The 19,526-nt window shown below is 43.4% G+C and overlaps 1 protein-coding gene across 11 annotated transcripts in view; it reads left to right on the top strand.

The window, feature by feature from the left end:
- Positions 1-19,526, top strand: part of ANKHD1 (ankyrin repeat and KH domain containing 1) — a 188,612-nt gene that overhangs the window by 80,080 nt on the left and 89,006 nt on the right. For 10 of the 11 annotated variants that reach the window (XM_050962505.1, XM_050962501.1, XM_050962498.1 and 7 more), the window contains exons 7-10: positions 8,994-9,088; positions 16,602-16,839; positions 17,145-17,336; positions 19,165-19,274. In XM_050962505.1, the coding sequence (XP_050818462.1) occupies positions 8,994-9,088; positions 16,602-16,839; positions 17,145-17,336; positions 19,165-19,274 (635 nt within the window). The remainder of the gene's footprint in view (positions 1-8,993; positions 9,089-16,601; positions 16,840-17,144; positions 17,337-19,164; positions 19,275-19,526) is intronic. The other variant, XM_050962508.1, reaches the window with a different exon arrangement.

Here is a 19,526-nt window from a genome sequence, read left to right on the forward strand (position 1 = left end):
ATTTTTTGCCCTAGATCGCTAAATGGCACCCTCAGGGATTGAACTCACAACCCTAGGTTTAGCAGGCCAATGCTCAAACCGCTGAGCTATCCCTCCCCCTTTTGCAACATTCTCGTATTCAATATACCCCACCTACCCTCCATCCAGTGACATTGACACAGATAAGAACTGTATGTTTTGTCGTGGCCGTGACTATTACAACAAAAACTGCATCTTTCTGAACTCAAACTTGTTGCAAATGATGATGTTCTATTCACGTGCTGTCTGTCTCTCCTTTATAAAGAAAGTACTAGCACCCCAGTTGTTGTTAATATGATACTTCGGCATCTGCAGCCAATATGTGGTAGAAGATACGTAATAGTGCTTATCTGTAATGGTAAGGTCACAAAACCATTTTAGGAGTCTTAATGAGATTGGTATAGTGGGTGGATGTCTTCAATTGGATTATATGGCAAATCATGGAGAGGTATTGCTTATTTGATACTATGGCTACACTTGAAAGTTACAGTACTGTAACATACTCCTCGTCCACACTGGCAAGGCCCATACAGCGCTGTATCTCCCAGGCTACAGTGCTGGAGTACAGCCAGCACTGTAGCCAGGGAAATAGCTAGTATAGCGCTGCTCTTGTAGCGCTGGGGTGCCAGTTTAAACAGTGATTAATCTTAGTATGCTGTAACTGACCTCCGGAACATTCCCATAATGCTTTTTAAGTAAAGATAAGTCTTTGTTTTGTTGTGATGCCTCTTTGTTTTGTTGTGAACTCAGGGCTCCCAGAGCTGCTTATCTGAAAAACAAACACAGCTACTGTTTGCTCATGCAGAGGCAGGCAGGGGGATCCCTTTGGAATGTCCACAGCTAGTGTTTGCTTGAGGAGAGAAGCAGCCTGGAGGGAGGAAAGGGCGGGGTCTGCTTTGGAGCAGCTGCTTATCTGGTCTGAAGACTTTTGCATTTAGTGAATGAGAGAGGGGTAGGGGAAGGGGTCGAAACTTTTAAAATGGTTGAAGGTTGATGCTGTGCATTTTCAAGTCTTTAGAACTTGCAAGGCAGGGAGCTGACAGTGTCAGCTCCAAAAATCCACACGGTCTCCCCCACGCTCCCTGTCGCACTCCACCCCATCCCCCTCTTTTGAAAAGCATGTTGCAGCCACTTGAATGCTGGGATAGCTGTCCATAATGCACCACTCCCAGCAGCGCTGCAAATGTGACCGCACTGCAGCGCTTTCCCTACACAGTTGTACGAAGACAGCTTTAACTCCCAGCGCTGTACAGCTGCAAGTGTAGCCAAACCTTGTGTTAAGGGTAGAGGTAAGATCTCTGGAGCGTAGCAGGAATATGGATTTGGAGGTGATTAGGTTCTCCTACTAACATATGTTGGTTTGCAGGTCAGTAGATGGAGAATATGGGAGAGTGTCCTGGCTCATGTTGAAAATCTAAGTATGGGGGGAAATAGTTGGGATTAAGGAGACTTGTGACTTTACTGATAGACTGTGGATGGTGTTACATGTTCAAAATTAAGGCTGGTTGTAGAACTTAAATTCAGTTTCCTGACTTGCAGACATTTAGCTTTCTTAAAATGCTTTGTTTTAAATGAAGTTTCCAGCCAGAATTCTACAAAGTTTTCTTTTAGGAATGTTTTAGTCTACTTTTAAATGCTAAGATCTCAAGTATTCTACTGTTTTAATGCTGTTTTTCTTTGATAAGAAATATTTTCCTAAACTTTCCAAAAAGTCAAGTAAAATTTTACATATATGTACAAAAAAGTATTTAAAAAACAAAATGAGTGCAGCTGAATTATTAATTCAAACTCTGAGACTCAGGAAACATTTGCTGTTGGGTTCTTTTTACTTGCTGGGAGACATGGCAGATGAAGACTGAATTTAATAATTTTGTTACTCTCCTATTTCTTTAACTGCTTTAAAAACTCTTCCCACTGTGCCAGTAGATTATGTAAATTCCTTGAATGAAAAGGAACTCCATGGTTCTCAGAACCTAAATTCTACCAAATGTCAGTAGACAGTGTAAATTCTTGGATTGTAATCATTAGTGTGAGACCGCTTGCATGCGGAGGCCATTATGAAGTCAGATCCAGCCTCATAAGGATTGTGTGGATTCTCTGGTGATGGTCATTGAGCTTGAAAACCTGATAAACATTTCCATTTCTGTAACTGGATTTCTGTGTTTTAAGGAGTTGAATCTGTACATTTTATCATGGTATTCCCCAATAAACATATATCCCATCCTCTGACACCAGAGGTTCAATTTAGGGCCCACTTTGAGATTTTCTCCCTGCAGAATAGCCAGACATACTTTCCTGAAGTATCCAGTATTATTGTGGCAGATATCACCTTAAAACTCAAAACCTGTCCCTTTGGTCTACCATCTTGGGCCTCCTGGGCTACGTGGTCTTCTCCAACGAGACATCTACGGAGTTATTGTCCTCAGGTCTCTTTTGAGCACACCAGTTTTTATTCCCCGGTCAGACAACCTACTAGCCCAGTTTGGGAAGCAGACCCTCAGATGATGAAAAACAGGAAGGAAAAGCGTACATTGAGGAAATGGAAGAAGGTGACTTGTCACAATATCCTCTGGAAACCTCCTATCCTATCCCACTTTATTGTATACCACTTATTGAAGACTACAAGTCCTTTAGGAGTTGCTAGGAAGAACAGAAAATACTCTGTATATTGTAGTGCAAGAGAAGGTACGTATATTTTCCAATATCCATAATAAAGGCTCAACTTAAATGTATATGCCAAATTAAAAAACGTCATAAGAGGACCAAAAAAGTGCCACCATGGCTAAACAAAGTAAAAGAAGCAGTGAGAGACTCAAAGGCATTCTTCTAAAAAAACAAAAAACTGAGCGCTGCAAGTTTCAGCGCTGTAAAGTGTCAGAGTGTGTGTGTGTGCGTGTGCATGTGTGTATATATATAAAGTTTTAGTTAATAACGTTGCTAGTGAAGACATGCCTTAGTCTCAATTCACCTACCAGACAGCCCGCTCCTCTTCTGCTACCTACCTACCCACCCATCCTGCATCATCATCCAATCAACAACTCTGACTTTCAAGTCAAGGGCCATGTACCAGTTCCACAGCTTCCTTTTTCTCATCTCCATTTTTGGGTGCCACCTTTCCCATTTTTTCTCAGGCATGAACTGAGATTACTTCATACCAATGGGTGTTTGAGATTACGATTTCAGTCCTTGACCCCAGCTGAACTCTCTTCTATGTCCCTGTTTGCGGGACCCATCTCATGAGAAACAACTGAAGGAAAAAAGTAGATTTTTTTTTTTTCAACTTCAGCTGGGAGCCATTAGAAGTAGTAACCCAGGAATTCAAAGTTTCTATTCTTGCTATTTTCTTATTCCCAGAAGAGGGGAAAGCAACTGAGGTGATTCAAGAAATTCATACACTTGAATTTCATCCATTCAAATTCAGAATGGCGAGGCTAGCTTCCATCATTCTGTCTGTAGAAGCTCAGGATTGGCTTGTGGCTCTTGGCCTTCAGGATGCTTACGGTCACATAGCTATTCACCTGGTCCTCAGAAAATATCTTTGGATCACAGTAGGATATGACCTCTGTTAGTACAGGGCCTGTCTGTAGCCCTGAAAGTATTCACAAAATGTCTGACAGTAGTGACAGCACATCTAACATAAGGAATGCATGTTTACCTCTACTTGGGTAACTGGCTTCTGAGAGGGAAATCCTCCAGGAATTATCCAGTGGCCTGTCCAGAGACCTCAACCTGTTGTCCTCTCCAGGACTTGAGGTGAAATAAAAGTAGTCATCTGTCACTACTTCTCAGTCCATAGAACTTATAAGGACCTTTCTATATTCCAAGCTGATGAAATCGTAGCTCTCTGAACAGGTTTTCAGCCCATAGCATCCCTGATCTGCAATAACAGCAAGAAATGTAGGCCACATGATGTTGTCCACTTAAGTGTGACACCTCCTGCCAGACTTCACTTGTGCCTTCTCCAAGGATGCCTCAGATCTGTTTACGAGCTTACCAGACACTATATGGATACTTACCTCAAGATCCCAAATCCGGTTTTATCTTCCCTGGACTAATGGCAAATCCAGAGGTTGTATGCAAAATGGTATCATTCTGAACCCCTCCTCCCACAGCAACACACTACATAAGCCTCTGTGGCTAGTGGAGAGGAACCTCACTACATATGTAGAGTCCTCACTACATATTAAAGTGCTGAAACTCAAGGCAATTTGTCTAATCTGCAGTGAATTTGTACCACTTCTGAAAGGAATCACAGTACCAATCCTGACAGACACCACCTCCTCAACAGACAAGATGACATGCTCTGGTTTTCCATCAACAAAAATGACAATTGCCCTCTCTTCTGGCCCAGACCAAGTACCAGGCCAGTGCTTTCCTCATTCTTTGGTCTCAATGTCTTTATGCATTGTCTTCTGTTCCCCTGATGCCAAGAGTCATAAGGAACATCAAGCAGGATGTGGCTATAGTGATGGATACAGCCCCTTGTTAGGCAAGACAGCATTAACTCAAACTTCTGCTGCATCTGTCCGCAACAGCCATTGTAGAGGACTAATTCTCCACCCAGTACCTATATCTCTGACTACTTGGAAGTTGGCTAGTTGAATGCACCAGACAAGGATTGTTCCACAGAAATCCTAATACAGAACAGGAAACCCTCTACAAAATCAGTCTACACATCCAAGTGAAAGATGTCCATCTGTGATTTCTAATAAGGTCTCAATCCATTGAAATTTTCTGTTCCCCAACATTTGGGTTGTCCTGCAGCTCCAGCTATCAGGTCTCATGATCAGTACTATCGAGGTTCATTTAGCTGCTATTTCAGAATGCCACTCTCCCATTCAAACGTATAACTGTTCTTTCATTCCATTGTTCAAAAATTTCTAAAAGGGCTGGTTCAGCCTGTTCCCTGCATTTGGGAGCCTACCCCACCATGGGACCTTAATGTAGTTCTGATGGGTCTTGAAGCCCCTTTTGCATGCTTATCTAAGTGCTCCCTCTACCATGTCACCCTTAAAACAGCCTTTCTGGTAGCTATCATCTCAGCCAGGTGGGCTTGAGGTCCATGGCATATACTCCTTGTATGGTATTCCATAGGGATAAAATTTATTTGAAAAATGTAAGGTGTCTGACCTTCCATTAAACCGAACCATCTTTCCTAGCTTTCCTCCTGAAACCTCACTCAAACTCGAGGGAAGCCAAACTGCACATCTTAGATGTTTCCTGAGCCCTTCTTCATTACCTAGATAAAACAAAGCTATTTAGAAAATCGCCTGTTTGATCGTGGCACTTGGAAAAACAGTTTAGGACCATGACGCTTCCCAGGTTTTTGAGGCATCTTGCTACCACTTCCCCTTTGTGTGAGGAAGCCTTGCCTGTGCTACTAGTTGTCAGCTCCCTGACTCCATCAGCCATGGGCAACATAAGCACTCCCCTCTTAATCCACGCAGGCTCCACTTTTCCTCTGCAGGTTAGTGATAGCCATGCTCCAAGCCCCCGAGTATCTCTCTGAAGTATCCATCAACCTCATTCACCAGACACTCTCAGAATTCCAGATTCACTGCTTCCAAAAGAACACTCCCTACAACTTACCAGTTAGAGCTTAGATGACCGTAACATTTAAGACCTAGCACTTAGATATGTTTATAGTGAAAACAAGTAAAAGCTTATTTAGCAAAGTATAGAGAATTGAGAAGCAGCAAGTGGCAGTGTTAGAAACAAATGAATACATATAAAATAGTCAGAACACACATTCTAGAACAGTGGTTCTCAAACTTTTGTAGTGGTGACCCCTTTCACATAGCACGCCTCTGTGTGCAATCCCCCCTCTTATAAATTAAAAACAACTTTTTTTACATATTTAACAGCATTATAAATACTGGAGGCAAAGCGAGGTTTGGGATGGAGGCTGACAGCTCGCAGCCCCCCATGTAATAACCTTGTGACCCCCCTGAGGGGTCCCAACCCCCAGTTTGAGAACCCCTCTTCTGGAACCTAGACATGATTAACAAGATAGTTTTCTGTCTAATGAAGTTTATCTCACCCAAGTCTTTGCAGCATTTTCCAACTAGGTTGGCTTTAACCCTCCTTAAGACAGGCTCTTTACTTGTAAACAAGAGACTCCTGACATTTTTTGTTTTTCCTGCAGTTTTGCTCTCATGTGATTTCTCAATCTCCGTTAGCTTCAATAATGCAAGTAGGTCTCCCACTGGGAAGTGAACAGTATACATGTGACTAGCCAGAGAGAGACAGACACATCTCTTCCCTCTGACCTGACAGGAACAGGTTTATCACCTTTAGGTGACCTGCCTTAACTCTCATACATTTAAGAACTTAATTTTCAGAAGAAATATTTAAGTCCTTAAACGTTATCTGTACATGGATTTCAAAATGATAATGCTGACTAGTGGGCTACTGTCATGTGTGATCTCTACCAAGAGCTATGTTTTGGTAATCTTAATATGCATATGCTTGACCCAGGGGATCCCTGTAAAACTCTTTGCCCCCCTATACCTTCTACCAGTTGGCACAAAGAGGTTCTTGAGTCACAAGGGCCAACCCATCTCTTCTCAGATATGCAGGTTGGTTACCCCATGCATTAAAGTATCCTACCAGTTAAGTCTACCTGTCTTTTCGGGATTCAGGACACACTCAGCTGGAACTCAAGCAGTCTCTTCAGGTTGCTTAATGGTATTCCTTACTGAAATCTGCAGAGAGCTACATGGAGTTTAGTTTATACTTTTACAATATGTTATACCCTGGATTTGGCTTCTAGATCAGATGCCAAATTTGAGAGAGGTATTTTTCAATCCTAATTTAGATAAACACAGATAGGACCCATGGACCCTCTCACAGTGCTCATGGAGTTGCTAGTGAGTCATCACAAGTGAGATCTACATGGACAAAGACTCCAAGAGCATGATTACTTATGTTGTTGTAAGTGTGGATCTTCTAAATGTTTTGTGCCATGTGGATCTCATGACCTGCTCTCTGTCCCAGTCCCATTTGGAGTCCAACTCTGCTGGGATTCTGAATTATCAAAAGAACTGAGAGTTGTTCAGCACCATTCTTCCCAATGTGCCCTCGGATGGAGGAAGGTGCACAGACACAGCCTGAATGGCTGTTGCTGGTCAAAAGATATGGTGTGCATATGCCTCATGTGCACGAGACCCATAAGTGGGATCCAATAGCCACTGTTACTGTAGTTTTTTACTTTTTCTGAAGTCCAAGTCTACTTAACTTATTTTAATACATTGGGTGATATAAAAATTCTTTCAAGGGAAAAGTAAAATTAGAGACTTGATTAAAAGTTGAAAGCTTTTTGGGAGAAATGGCTCCGTGATATTTTTTTGATATTATGATGGTAACTCTCAGGCCAGGTCTTTTAGAAACAATGTATAAATTGAGATTGTCCATATTTAAGTTCCTAAATAAGCAGCCTGATTTTCATGCTGCCCAACATCCAGCAATTGTTGGCTTAAGTGGGATGAGTACAGCACTTCGGAAGTTCTGGCACTTAAATAAGTTGTACTGACTTTTTTAAAATCTTGGCCTTAATTTTCTATTCCAGCAATTTCTTACTCAGTTTGCAAGTTTCACAGACACTTAACTTCCTTAAACTTAAGGTCTCGCAGTCATTATCTTAGCAGAGACCTTCATGCAACTCCTGAAAGTTGAAATGTTTGTATTAAACTCCAAAAATTTCCTCCCAAACTGAATTTTAAGAGTTTTTATGTACACCATTGAGGATTTGAGAACTAAAAAATTTTAGACCATCTATATTTGAGAATCTTTTACGCAATTAGATTTATTAAAGGTAAATCCGCCAGTTTTCAAAGTTACGAGTTCCATAGCTCTGGATTAGGATAATAGGACATACTTTCCAAATAATTTTCCTTTCACCTAAGAAAAATAGTGATAGGCTTCAGGTGAAAAATTCAGCTGCTTTTCCTCTTAAAGTTGGGAGGAGTGGGTGCTGGTATCTCTTAGAAACTCTTTTTCGTAACTGCAGAGGTGCTGTTGCGGTGTCTTAAGTATATCCTCCTACATTTTTGTGTCTGGGGTAATGAACGATATTGATGGTAGTTGGACAAATTGAATAAGAACTTAAATTCAGATACCAGGGTTTTTTAAATGGTAGATTGCAGCAATATGAAATGCTGCATGATAAAGAACTTTTAGCCCTGGAATAGACTTTTGATACCTAAAAAGGATAATATCCTTAGCACTTCGTATAATTAAGAACAACTCAAGTAGGAAAGAATGATATGATAGGATTCTGGGCTGGGTGTTCATTCCCAGGTCAACCACAGACTTCCTGTACGATCTTCTTGGGAAGTCACTTAACCTACCCTATGCCTTCTACTCCCCTTCTGTAATTTAGGGAAAACCTTCCTTGCCTACATGCTGAGAGGATAAAATCCATCAGCAGATTAGGCATCTAGATACTAGAGTGAACACTGTGCAAGTACCTAAATAAACTTGTTTTTGCACAGAAGAAAAATGTTAAAGCTCCATAGATGAAAGTAAAATAAAACTAATTTGAATGAGATTGAACAAAGCTTTAAGAACAGTTGTGGCAACTCTACAGGTTTTTTAGATTGAAACTTTGCAATACAGCAATCTGATCTTTTTACACAATGCATAAAAATGCTACTGTGAAAGTTACTGTAGTAAAAACTTCAGGATAAGTTTAACTTCATACTGTTCTTCTCTGGAAGGTTTCTTACCTTCTAGATTGATTTTTCTCCTTTCAGCATTTTTTTGCCAGTTTATCAACTTTGCATAGCCAGAAGATAAAATCTTCCAGGTAAGACCACTGTTATAAGTTGAAAGTCCATCTTGTGTTTTGCCACAATAGCAGTGTACTTAGAAATTATAATTGGATAGGCTTGTAAAGGCAAACTACCTAAATTATGATATTTTGACTAAACCCTTTCTTAATGTTTGTAACAAATTGTTTTGTTTTGTGTTTGAAGGCCATTTAGATATGGTTCGTTTTCTGCTTGAAGCTGGAGCTGATCAGGAACATAAAACAGATGAGATGCACACAGCACTAATGGAAGCCTGCATGGTAAATTGCATTTAGTGAATCAATTTTGTTTGGGATGAGAGAGAAGTGAAAGGGGTAGATAGAACAAAGCAAGCCTTTTTTTGGTTAATGAGATTTTTTAATCCACTGAATGATCAAGGGCAGGGCAGGAGTAGGGGGTAGTGCAGACCAGCCCCACAACAGCCAGCTTCTCTACCCACTTTCCTTTTCTGGCCATTGCCATGAGGAGCCCTGGTTCACTCCAAGCTGCCATGGGCTCCTTCAGTAACGGAGCCAGCCACCTTGCCGCTTCCCCATATGTGAGCCACCCAGCACCTTTGGTAAGTCACTTTCTGCTTTGGATGGGGGCTGTTGTGACTCTCACGGAGAAAGGAGGGTACAGCCCGCCTCCTCCCCTGCACATACACACTAATGGGGACCTCTTTAGAGAGAATCACTGCAGGTTGGTTTTCAGGATGCAGTGTTATCATTAAAGCCACATTTTAGTCACAGATGTTTTTAGTAAAAGTCATGGACAGGTCACAGGCAGTAAACAAAAATTCATAGCCCGTGACCTGTCTGATTTGTGCTATGCCCCTGATTAAATCTTGGGAGTGCTGCGGGGGTGCTCATGGGGGTGTTGGCCCAGATGGCGGCCTGGGACACTCCCCTGGGTGCTGGAGGAGGTGGGTGCTCAGGGATCGGGGGCGGGGGGGTGGCCCAGGACTTGTGCTGGTGGAGAGATTGGCGGGGCTGGCAGGCTCCCTTCCTGACTTCTCAGAAACGGCGATATGTTCCTCCCTCAGCTCCTAGCTCCATGCACTGCCAGCTCCACAGCTCTTATTTGCCAGGAACCGCCGCCGATGGGAGCTGCGGACGGAGGCAGCGTGTGGAGCTAGGAGTTTAGGGAAGGACATGTTGCCACTTCCAGGGATCCCCCTCTCCTCCCAAGGTAAGTGCTGTCCAGATCCTTCACCCCCTCCCGGACCCAGCTTCGAGCCACCTCCCACACCCAGACTTCTCCTGTGGGGGTCGGTGGCCTGAGACTGCCCCAGCAGCAGCCACTGCAACTGGCCCAGGGACTTCCTGAGCTGCTTGCTAACTGCACCGGCCACTGCAGAAGTCACGGAATCCATGACAGAATCTCAGCCTTAGTCATCATCTGGTAAGACAGGGTGCCAGACTGGAAGCTGGCTGATGGAGAAGATTCACAAAAGGAATATAAGAATGGAAATATTGGTCCATATTTAAATATCAGGATATTGCTAAACCAAACTTCACATTTTTATTTTATGGTCTGACTGCCACAAGTTTTGATAAATGAATGTGTCCTCATCTGTCAGACAAATGCTAGCAAATCCAAATACAGGGTTTTTGCATTTAGTTTCTTCTGGTGTGCAGACAGGCTTCCTTAGTTCTCTTGCCTCTGCTGAGACATCTTTCCAGGCATCGTTGGTGCTCTGGATCTAACATAAAACAGAAGAGGACAAAGGAAACGTCTTCTTTCTAATAATACCTAGGAAGTCCTAATAATACTACTTCTGTGCCCTTCATTTGTATTTGGCAGTAGGCTCAGTTCTGGCCCCATTTCCCCTGTGGTCTTACATGAAACTGCAGTCACCAGATCCAAGCAACAGTAGGCGCAATTCTGAACCTGGTGAACGCTCTGCTTCCACAGCCCTTTGTAGTCTTTTTGGATATCCACAACTCTTCCCAAGTTTCCCCCTTTTCCTGAAAACCCCTTTAAAGAAACTTCTAGAAGGGCCTAAACTCAACTATGATCTTACAAGACATTATGCTGCAGGTAAGTCTTCCTCTGTTCTGTCATCACAAGGGATTCCATTAATCCAGGAGCCCAAAAGCCTGGATGGATCAGGCCTTTGCAGCCTCCCTGGACTCACTAACAAATTAACAAATTACCTTTTGCCTTCTGTCACGGAGTCACAAGGTCTAGCCTATGCCCCTGCCAGTCTCCTGGGAGTGATCACTTTAATGTGCCAGGCCCCAAGGACCCACACAGTTCCATGGGCAGACCTGTGGCCTCCAAGATTGGGTCTTTGGCATCAGCAATCCCTGTCTCTCTCTGTGACTCCTTCCTGTGAATCCAACCATGCTAGACTTCCTAGAAGTTTGTACTGTACCCCTTCAGGGCACACTGCTCTCAGTATTTACAATGACACAGGCAACCTTTTCAAAACAAGGTAACAATTTGTTAGTCACATGACATACAGAATCTGAAAGTCCTTATGTTATTAGTGAGATGCAGAAGCTAAGCCATACTCCATCCCAGTCAAACCAGTGCCATGATGAGCCAGCCAAGCTGTGATTGACTCCCACTCAACTCCATCGCTTGTCCCTTTGTTCTCCTAGGTAAGCTCCTGAGCCCCTGCAAAGAGCTGTCCTTCTCCGCATCACCTGACACCTTTTCCTCCTTGTTCTCAATCTCAGTTGTCTTACTGGCCAGGGTTTCCTGCTGATAGGTGTGAATTGTTCAGTCATTGAGGTGTCTGTCTTCATGGATCCTCTGTTGATTTGGATCACTTAGTCTGTTCTTTAATGGTGCGGACAGCTAGGTGAGACACCTATTTCTCATGTTCTTCCTTGAGCAGATTTAATCCTCCTCCCTTCCCACTGGGTAACCATGCAAGGTGTAGGAGGAAACTGAGGTGCACATATGCATCATAAAAATATTTTTTAAAATTCCCATTTTGTTACACCTTCCTTCCAAGAAAGCTTACTCAAAGCTCCATGTCCACAGCAAGTACACTCCTTGGGCCCCTTTCCTACTTTTAGAGGTGGAGAGGAACATCATCCTTCATCCTTTCCTTCCTTCTGTACAGTGTCTTCTGAAAAGGATGAGCTAGAATTTGATTGACTTGCTCACTGTGTCCTGGGTTTATTTTTCCTTTTACTTCCTTGTTCCTCCAAAAACCTTTAGGGCCATTTTGGAACAGTGAAGTTAATTGGTCTTCTATCCAACAGAAACCTTAATCTCTCTGAAGGAACAGAAATCCAAATGAGGTGAAGCGCCTTATTTTCTTCTAGGGCTGAACCTCAATGCTGATTCTTCCTATCCACTGCTGTATAGCAAATAGTATGAAGTGGATTTTGTCCTCATCTGATTCAGTGTCCTCCCTACCCACTCCTGGGAGAATTCTGTGCTACTGTGCGTGTGTGTAATTAATGAGCTGCGTATATTTTTAATTTTTTGCACAGAAAAAAACTTCTGCCGGAAAGTTGCTGCGGTTCCGCCTTTTCCTCACCAGAGGGTGCTATGGCAGTAGAACAGAGCAGCAGCTCCTGGCCAGCTAGGGAAGGGAGCACCTTCCTTCTTCACAGTACCTTTTGGGCCAGGTCAGGAGACAGACAGCATGGGGTTGCTGGGGAGTCATAGGGCTAGTGTGAGAAGGTAGAATGTGGCAGGAGCTTAATAGAAGTGGAGGCGCAGGGCCACGGGGATGGGGGAAAGGGTGCAGGGCCACATAGGGCTTGGAGGGGCGGATGGCTGAGTGAGGGCACAGATACACATGGGATGGGAAAGGGGATATAGAGCCTCAGGAGGATGAGGGAGTGGGGGTGGAGAGACACATATGGACACATGGGGGTGCAGGGACACATGGGGGTGGGCAGATGTACCTTACTTAATGGCAGAGGCTAGGGGTCAGCCCAGGGTCTGCCTGTGGGAAGCTCCCTAACAATCTCTGCCCCCCCCACAAAAAACCACCCTTGTTCCATACTTTTCCCAGCCATACACAACCACCCTCCAAGTTCACACCCAAGCTCCTTCCCAGCAATTACTTCCCTTTCCCTCAGCTCTTCTGTTACCTCTGATTCCCCAAAGTCTTTGCACTGCCTCTGAGGGGTACAGGAAATACAGTTCAGTATTATAGTTTAAATTATTACTCAGAGTTCTGTATTAATATGCCTAGTAAGGAATCTATTTGTCAGAAAAGATTTCCTGAATCTTTTTTGTCTGTATTGTTACACGTACTTGCTGACTAGTATTTTGAAATAAATTACCAAAAATAATTGAAACTGGTGTGATTATATTATGTTATTTTGACAAAATATGCAGAATTTTGCAGAATTTGGAAATATTGTGCTCAATTTTTAATTTTTTGGTGCAGAATTTCCCCAGGAGTACCTACCAAGGAACCTCCTTGGGCTCTTCAGCCTGGATCCTGACATCCATGACCTCTGGCTATCACAAAATGGGACTCATTCTCTTCCCTTCTAACCACTGGGACTCTGCCTCCCAGAAGGAAGGTAGAAGAAGGGGGGAGGGAGTGTGCTATACAATAATTCAAACTGCTGGTGCATAGATCTATGCCTTCTACCCCTCTAGAAAAGCCATCCAGTGGCTCATTGAGCTCTAACCAGACACAGTGTTCGCTCCATGCTGTAATTTGTGGTAGACAGGAACCGCTGTATGTGCTTCATTGGTGTTAATGCTGTCAATGATATGGCCAAGATTACACCCTCTTGAGGTCAGTGTCTTGGACACCACCACCTTGGCCCAGAGAACAATGTAAATCCATCCCTGGGGAGGTGAGATCACCTACTAGCTTTTTCTTCTTGCGCTTACTTTTAAGGGCACCCAGCCATTTACACTAACTTGAAGGAGTTATCAAAGATCTGCTTCTCCCCTAAGGAGAAGCAGGCTTAATTGCCTCAGTGAGGAAATCATTAGTGAACTACAAACTCAAGCAAACCTGAGTGTTCCCTTCACAACCAGGAATCCATCAGGTTGGCTTTTGAGGCCCCTGAGATCCGCTGTCTGTTATGTCATGATCAGGTGAAACCCACACAACTGTATTGGCGTAGCTGAATCATCAAGCTCAAGCCTAGAGCATTGCTTCCAGACAAAATCCAATGTTCTCGTCCACCAGGTGGAGAAAAAACTAATTTCCCTCAGTGCCCTGCACATGCAGACATCTGAATGTCAGTCTGGATGAGCTGGAAGTATTTTCATTCAAGAAAATGGTCCTGCCACTAGTAGGTCTTCAAAAAAGTAGTCACTTGTTCTCAGCCTCACTCATTGGACCTCTTTGCCTTGAGCTACAACTTTTCCAGATCCTGTAACATGTATACTTGGACTTCATGGCCTGGATACGGCATGCATTCTCTATCATTAGTGGGGAAAGGAGTGGACACCTTTTTCTCACCTCTTACTGATAACATGGTCTGCAGAAAGTGAAATAGGATTGATGCCTGCTGATCAGTGTTCCCTCTAATTTTTTTCATCCATGTGCGGAATGAATTTTGTGTGCACCAATATGGAGGTGATGTGAAGCTGAGGGATTTGGAGTGCGGAAGGAGGCTCAGGGCTGGGGTAGAGATTTGGGCTGCTGGGGCGGTGAGGCTCTGGCTAGGGGTGTGGGTTCTGGGATGGGGCTGGGGATGAGGGGTTTGGGGTGCTGAGGTGGGGGAGTTCAGGGCTAGGGCAGAGAGGGTGTGGGGGGTGAAGGCTCTGGCTAGGGATACAGGCTCTGGAGTGGGGCTGGGGATGAGGGGTTTGGGGTGAAGGCTGCCCCAGGGCTGCAGCACGGAGAGGACTCTCCCTAGATTCCTCTTGCTACAGCAGTCCAGGGCTGGGGGAGAGGCATCTCTGCCTGCTGCGTGGCAGCTTGGCTGGGGGTGAAACACCTCTCCCCCTTACGCAGCCATGCAGTATAGAGGGAACTTAAATGCTGATTCATGTAGGTGTAGAGCATCTGAGATGGCTCTAGTTTGTGGGTCTTCAACTGTTCCAAAGACTTATCCTTTATCTTGACCAAATCTGCCTCAGTCTCAGGCTCTTGCTTATGAAAGCTCCCTCAGTTCTAAATTTTGGATTACCAGCTGAGTCCTCTTGTTACTGAGAGAAGGGTACTATCTTTGTTTTCTGTGGGGTGAAGTCTCTTAGTTTCCATGGAATTGTATCCTGGAGATCCATTATTATCTCCATCTGGAATTCTTCCAGAATGAGGTTGAGCTTGGGTTCTCTGCTAGTATCCAGATGCCTTGTCGCTATGAGAAAAAATGCTGCACCTGTTTTCCAGTGCTTGAATACTGTTCAACTGCAAGTGTAGCCAGTGATAAATTGAGTTGAACACTATAATCTGTAGTTCCTGAAACAGCGTCAAACACGGCTTGCTCACACCATTTATCAGCCAAAGGAACTTCAGCTAGTGGAGACAAACCTCCTGCTCCATAGGAGAGTTCTGACTTGGGTTCCCGTCTCATAATCAGGTTCCCTAAAGTAGTCTCTTTAGTCTAGTAGGCGCCCTGTAAGTCTCACTGTTTGCTGGAGCCAAGTCAAGTAAACAGGTGTCCTCTGCTCAGATGCATTTGAACCTACTTTCATTATTCCACTGTTTCCTGTGGCCTTCAACTTTGTTAGAGACTCTGTAGGAGTTCACAGCCCCATCTTGAAATCCGCATGCCTCATTTTTTCCATAAAGAGAGAGAAGTTCTCTAAATGTGCTATAGCCATCTTCCCATTGTAATCTCAGTCTTCCACGTTATCCAGGATATCTTGCTCCCCAACCCTAAGGCCAGACTTCAGGTCCATTGGCATTCTGTGGACCCTCTGCCAAATACTCAAGGGCTACCTTTCCCAAACCATTCCTCAAATTCTGGTCCCTGTTCTAAAGGTGTTGTAAAATCAGAAAATATCCAGGTCTTGCTCAGTCAGATTCTTTATCCAATGCAAGCACTCATTTGCTGGCCTCCCCTGCTCAGAGAATCTTTGAGCTTTCTATCAGAGACATAAAAAATCTTTGGACAAGTTCTTCCAGGCCACCCCCTGAGCCCAGTTACATTTTTGAGATGTTGCCAGCTATATTAGCATATATTGAGTGATATATAGCCTTCATTTGGTGAGTTCTCAGGTTCTTCTATGACAACCCTAGGTCGTCTTTGTGAAGAAGTCTGCTCATCCCAACGGCTGTTTGGCCTCCTTTCCTTCATTCTCCCAGTTTCTCCCCTCTTGCCACTTTGCTATAACACATTTTAACTTCTCTGTAATTACTTTTCTTCCCTTGGTATGGAAGCTACTAGTTATTTGTCCATACTGGTGATGAGCCAATCATGGAAAAGCTAAATTTTTACTGGATTAATTGTGCTACTGGGAGTAGTCCATTACTGATTTCAGTGGGATTACTCACCGTCCTAAACTGTTTGGTAATTGTGCGTTGGACTAATATTTACTAGCTATATTATCATAGTTCCCAAAAGGTGTGGTCCTTGCCCCAAAGCTCTTACAATATAAAATAATCAGACTTTTTATTTCTAAATTACCCAATTTCTAGTTGATTGAAGGTGAAATATATAGTTTTCAGATTATTATGCAAAAGTGTTGTATGAGGTTTTTAGTTTGAAAAAAATCTTATTTCTTTTTCTAAGTAGGACAAACACAGTTTTAATTTTCAGAAACTTTCTTGAAAGTAGATCTTACCAGGGTCTGAAAATGGACTTGCATGATAACAAATTGTTGCATTTTGTAACAATTGTGTCCTTGTTAAATTGGGATGTTTCTGATTTAATTTCTTTTTAACTTTTACTTTGCTCTTAGGATGGACATGTGGAAGTAGCTCGTTTACTTCTAGATAGTGGTGCTCAAGTCAATATGCCTGCGGATTCATTTGAATCTCCACTTACACTAGCTGCTTGTGGTGGACATGTGGAACTAGCCGCACTACTGATAGAAAGGGGAGCAAATCTTGAGGAAGTTAATGATGAAGGTTATACTCCACTAATGGAAGCTGCACGTGAAGGGCATGAGGAGATGGTAGCACTGTTACTGGCACAGGGTAAGAAAACCATTTCATCTTATAAATTACTGTACTGTAAATTACATATTTTTAGTAGTTATTCAAATTACATATTCTTGGATAGTCTTTTATTCTGAATGGTGAAGTACTGACCTGGCTAGTTTGTGTGTAATGACTTATATTTAGCATGTGGTTGTGACTTGACGGTTACTGTATAGAAAGAACATAGAACTATTATACACTGATCTCTTGCTAAGGGCTGTGGGATAGAGGCAAAGCAGGAAGATGAGTGCCTATGTTTTACTTGTCTGGTCAAACAGATTAACAGATAATTTGTTCCCTAGGAGCAAATATAAATGCACAGACAGAAGAAACGCAAGAAACAGCTCTTACTCTGGCATGCTGTGGAGGATTTTCTGAAGTAGCTGATTTCCTTATTAAGGCAGGAGCTGATATAGAACTTGGTTGCTCTACACCTTTAATGGAAGCTGCTCAGGAGGGACACCTTGAATTGGTGAAATATTTATTGGCAGCAGGTATGTTGTTATAAATGACAGGTTGGCTTATAGGAGATTTAGCTTAAAAATGCTAGCCTAAAAAAAAGGTATAAATTAGGAAATAACTAGACTTATTGGCAATTAAAGTTGCAGCAGGGCACACTCCATCTTCCCAAAGCCTTTAGAGAATGGAAATAACTTGAGAAAAGACATTCTGCATTTCTTTCCATCTTTATATTGCCCAAATTGAACAGTATCAGTTATGCAGTCCAACCTTCCATGAGGCTTTTGCTTCCATCCAATCGATGCCAAAAACTAAATGTGCGCTCAGTCATCATTAAGCTTGCACTCAAACAACTTTAACAGTGACTATTTCTGCTTTTGTACACTACTGACTAGAGCTGAGTGGTTTTTTGGCAAGAAATTTATTCTGTGAAAAGTGTGATTTTGTTCAACCTGTAACTATTTGTTAATGTGTGGTTTTTGCTGAATAGTTTTGATCAAACTGACAAAATCAAAACATTTCAGTTTGACCAGACTAAAAAAACCCAAACACTTGTTTTTTATTTTGAACATTTTGACAAAAACAAATGAGTAAATTAAAAAAAAAAAAAAAAGCCTAAGAGGAGGAGCACGACCTCTTAAAACCTTTAGTCTAGTAGTTAGAGTACTCTCTTGGGATGTGGAAAACTGGTTCAATTCTTCCCTCTGCCTGATGTGGAGAAAAGATTTGAACATGGGTCTCCCACGCTGCAGGAAAGTGTCATAGTAACTGGGTTTTGGGATAATGTGCATAGGTTAATAGACTGGGTCAGGGATGAGCAAACTTTTTGGCCTGAGGGCCACATCTGGGTATGGAAATTGTATAGTGGGCTATGAATGCTCACAAAATTGGGGGTTGGGGCCAGAAATGAGTTCAGGGTGTGAGAGGGGGCCCCGGCTGGGGGTGCAGGCTCGGGGGTGGGGCTGGAGATGAGGGGTTTGGGGGGCAAGAAGGTGCTCCAGGCTGGGACCAAGGGGTTTGAAGGGTGGGAGGGGGATCAGGGTTGGGGCAGGGAGTTGGGGCACGAGAGGACGTCAGGGGTGCAGTCTCCAGGTAGCATTTACCTCAAGCAGTTCCCGGAAGCAGCAGTATGTTCCCTCTCTGGCTCCTATGCGGAGGAGCAGCCAGGCGGTTCTGTGTGCTGCCCCGTCTGCAGGTGCTGCATCTGCATCTCCCTTTGGCCGTGGTTCCCAGCCAGTGGAAGCTGCGGGGTCGGCGCTTGGGGTGGGGGCAGCGTGCAGAGCTCCCTGATTGCCCCTACACATAGGAGCCAGAGGGGGGACATGCCGCTGCTTCTGGGAACCATGTGGAGCCATGGCACGCATGGAGCGGGTCAAGCCCCCAACCCCACTGCCTGGCTGGAGCTTGGGGGCTGGATTAAAATGTGTGAAGGGCCGAATGGAGCCCCTGGGCCATAGTTTGCTATCCCCTACTCTAGGTTCTTGAACAAAACTTCAGAAAAGAAAGAGAGCCTGAATTCAGATATGGATTTATGAGCTGAAATCTTCAGCACTGTGGGGGGAAATGCTGCTGCCAATCAGCACTGCAGGGAGTGAGTTGAACAGTTTTGTTCAGCACTTTAACTGCAGTCAAATGTGCCACAACCTTCCTTTGCCACAAATTCCTGATTCTAGTTCTGTCTCTCAGGTCTCTTTCCCTATTAGACCCAGTGCTGTTGGCAGTAAGTAGAACATGGCTTCAGTTGCCGTGGAAGGAAGATCTGTTGCTTTTTTTTAAGTTGAATTGTTAGTGGGTTCACTAAGATAAAATATTTGGGTGAGAGGATGTCTACAGTAACCAGTACAACTTATGTTGCTTTTATAGGAGCGAATGTCCATGCTACAACAGCAACAGGAGACACAGCTTTGACCTATGCCTGTGAAAACGGACATACTGATGTTGCAGATGTATTACTTCAAGCTGGTGCTGATTTAGTAAGACTTTTCATGTGTATCTTCTGCATGAATATATTAACTGTAAACTTAGCATTTACTTTTACCTTTCTTACAGAAAAAAGTTACGTGCTTAATATAAAACAAGAAGAATGCTTTGCAAGTGTTAAGATATGTATACATTCGTGGTAGTAGTCAAAAGGAGGATTGAAAGCCTGCAACATCTGTCCCAGTTTCTTTGAGGAATAGCACTGAATATTAATACATCCATTAGTTAAATACTTAACTAATTCT

Source organism: Gopherus flavomarginatus, chromosome 7 (genome assembly GCF_025201925.1).
Source record: "Gopherus flavomarginatus isolate rGopFla2 chromosome 7, rGopFla2.mat.asm, whole genome shotgun sequence".
Classification (NCBI taxonomy): Eukaryota; Metazoa; Chordata; order Testudines; family Testudinidae; genus Gopherus; species Gopherus flavomarginatus.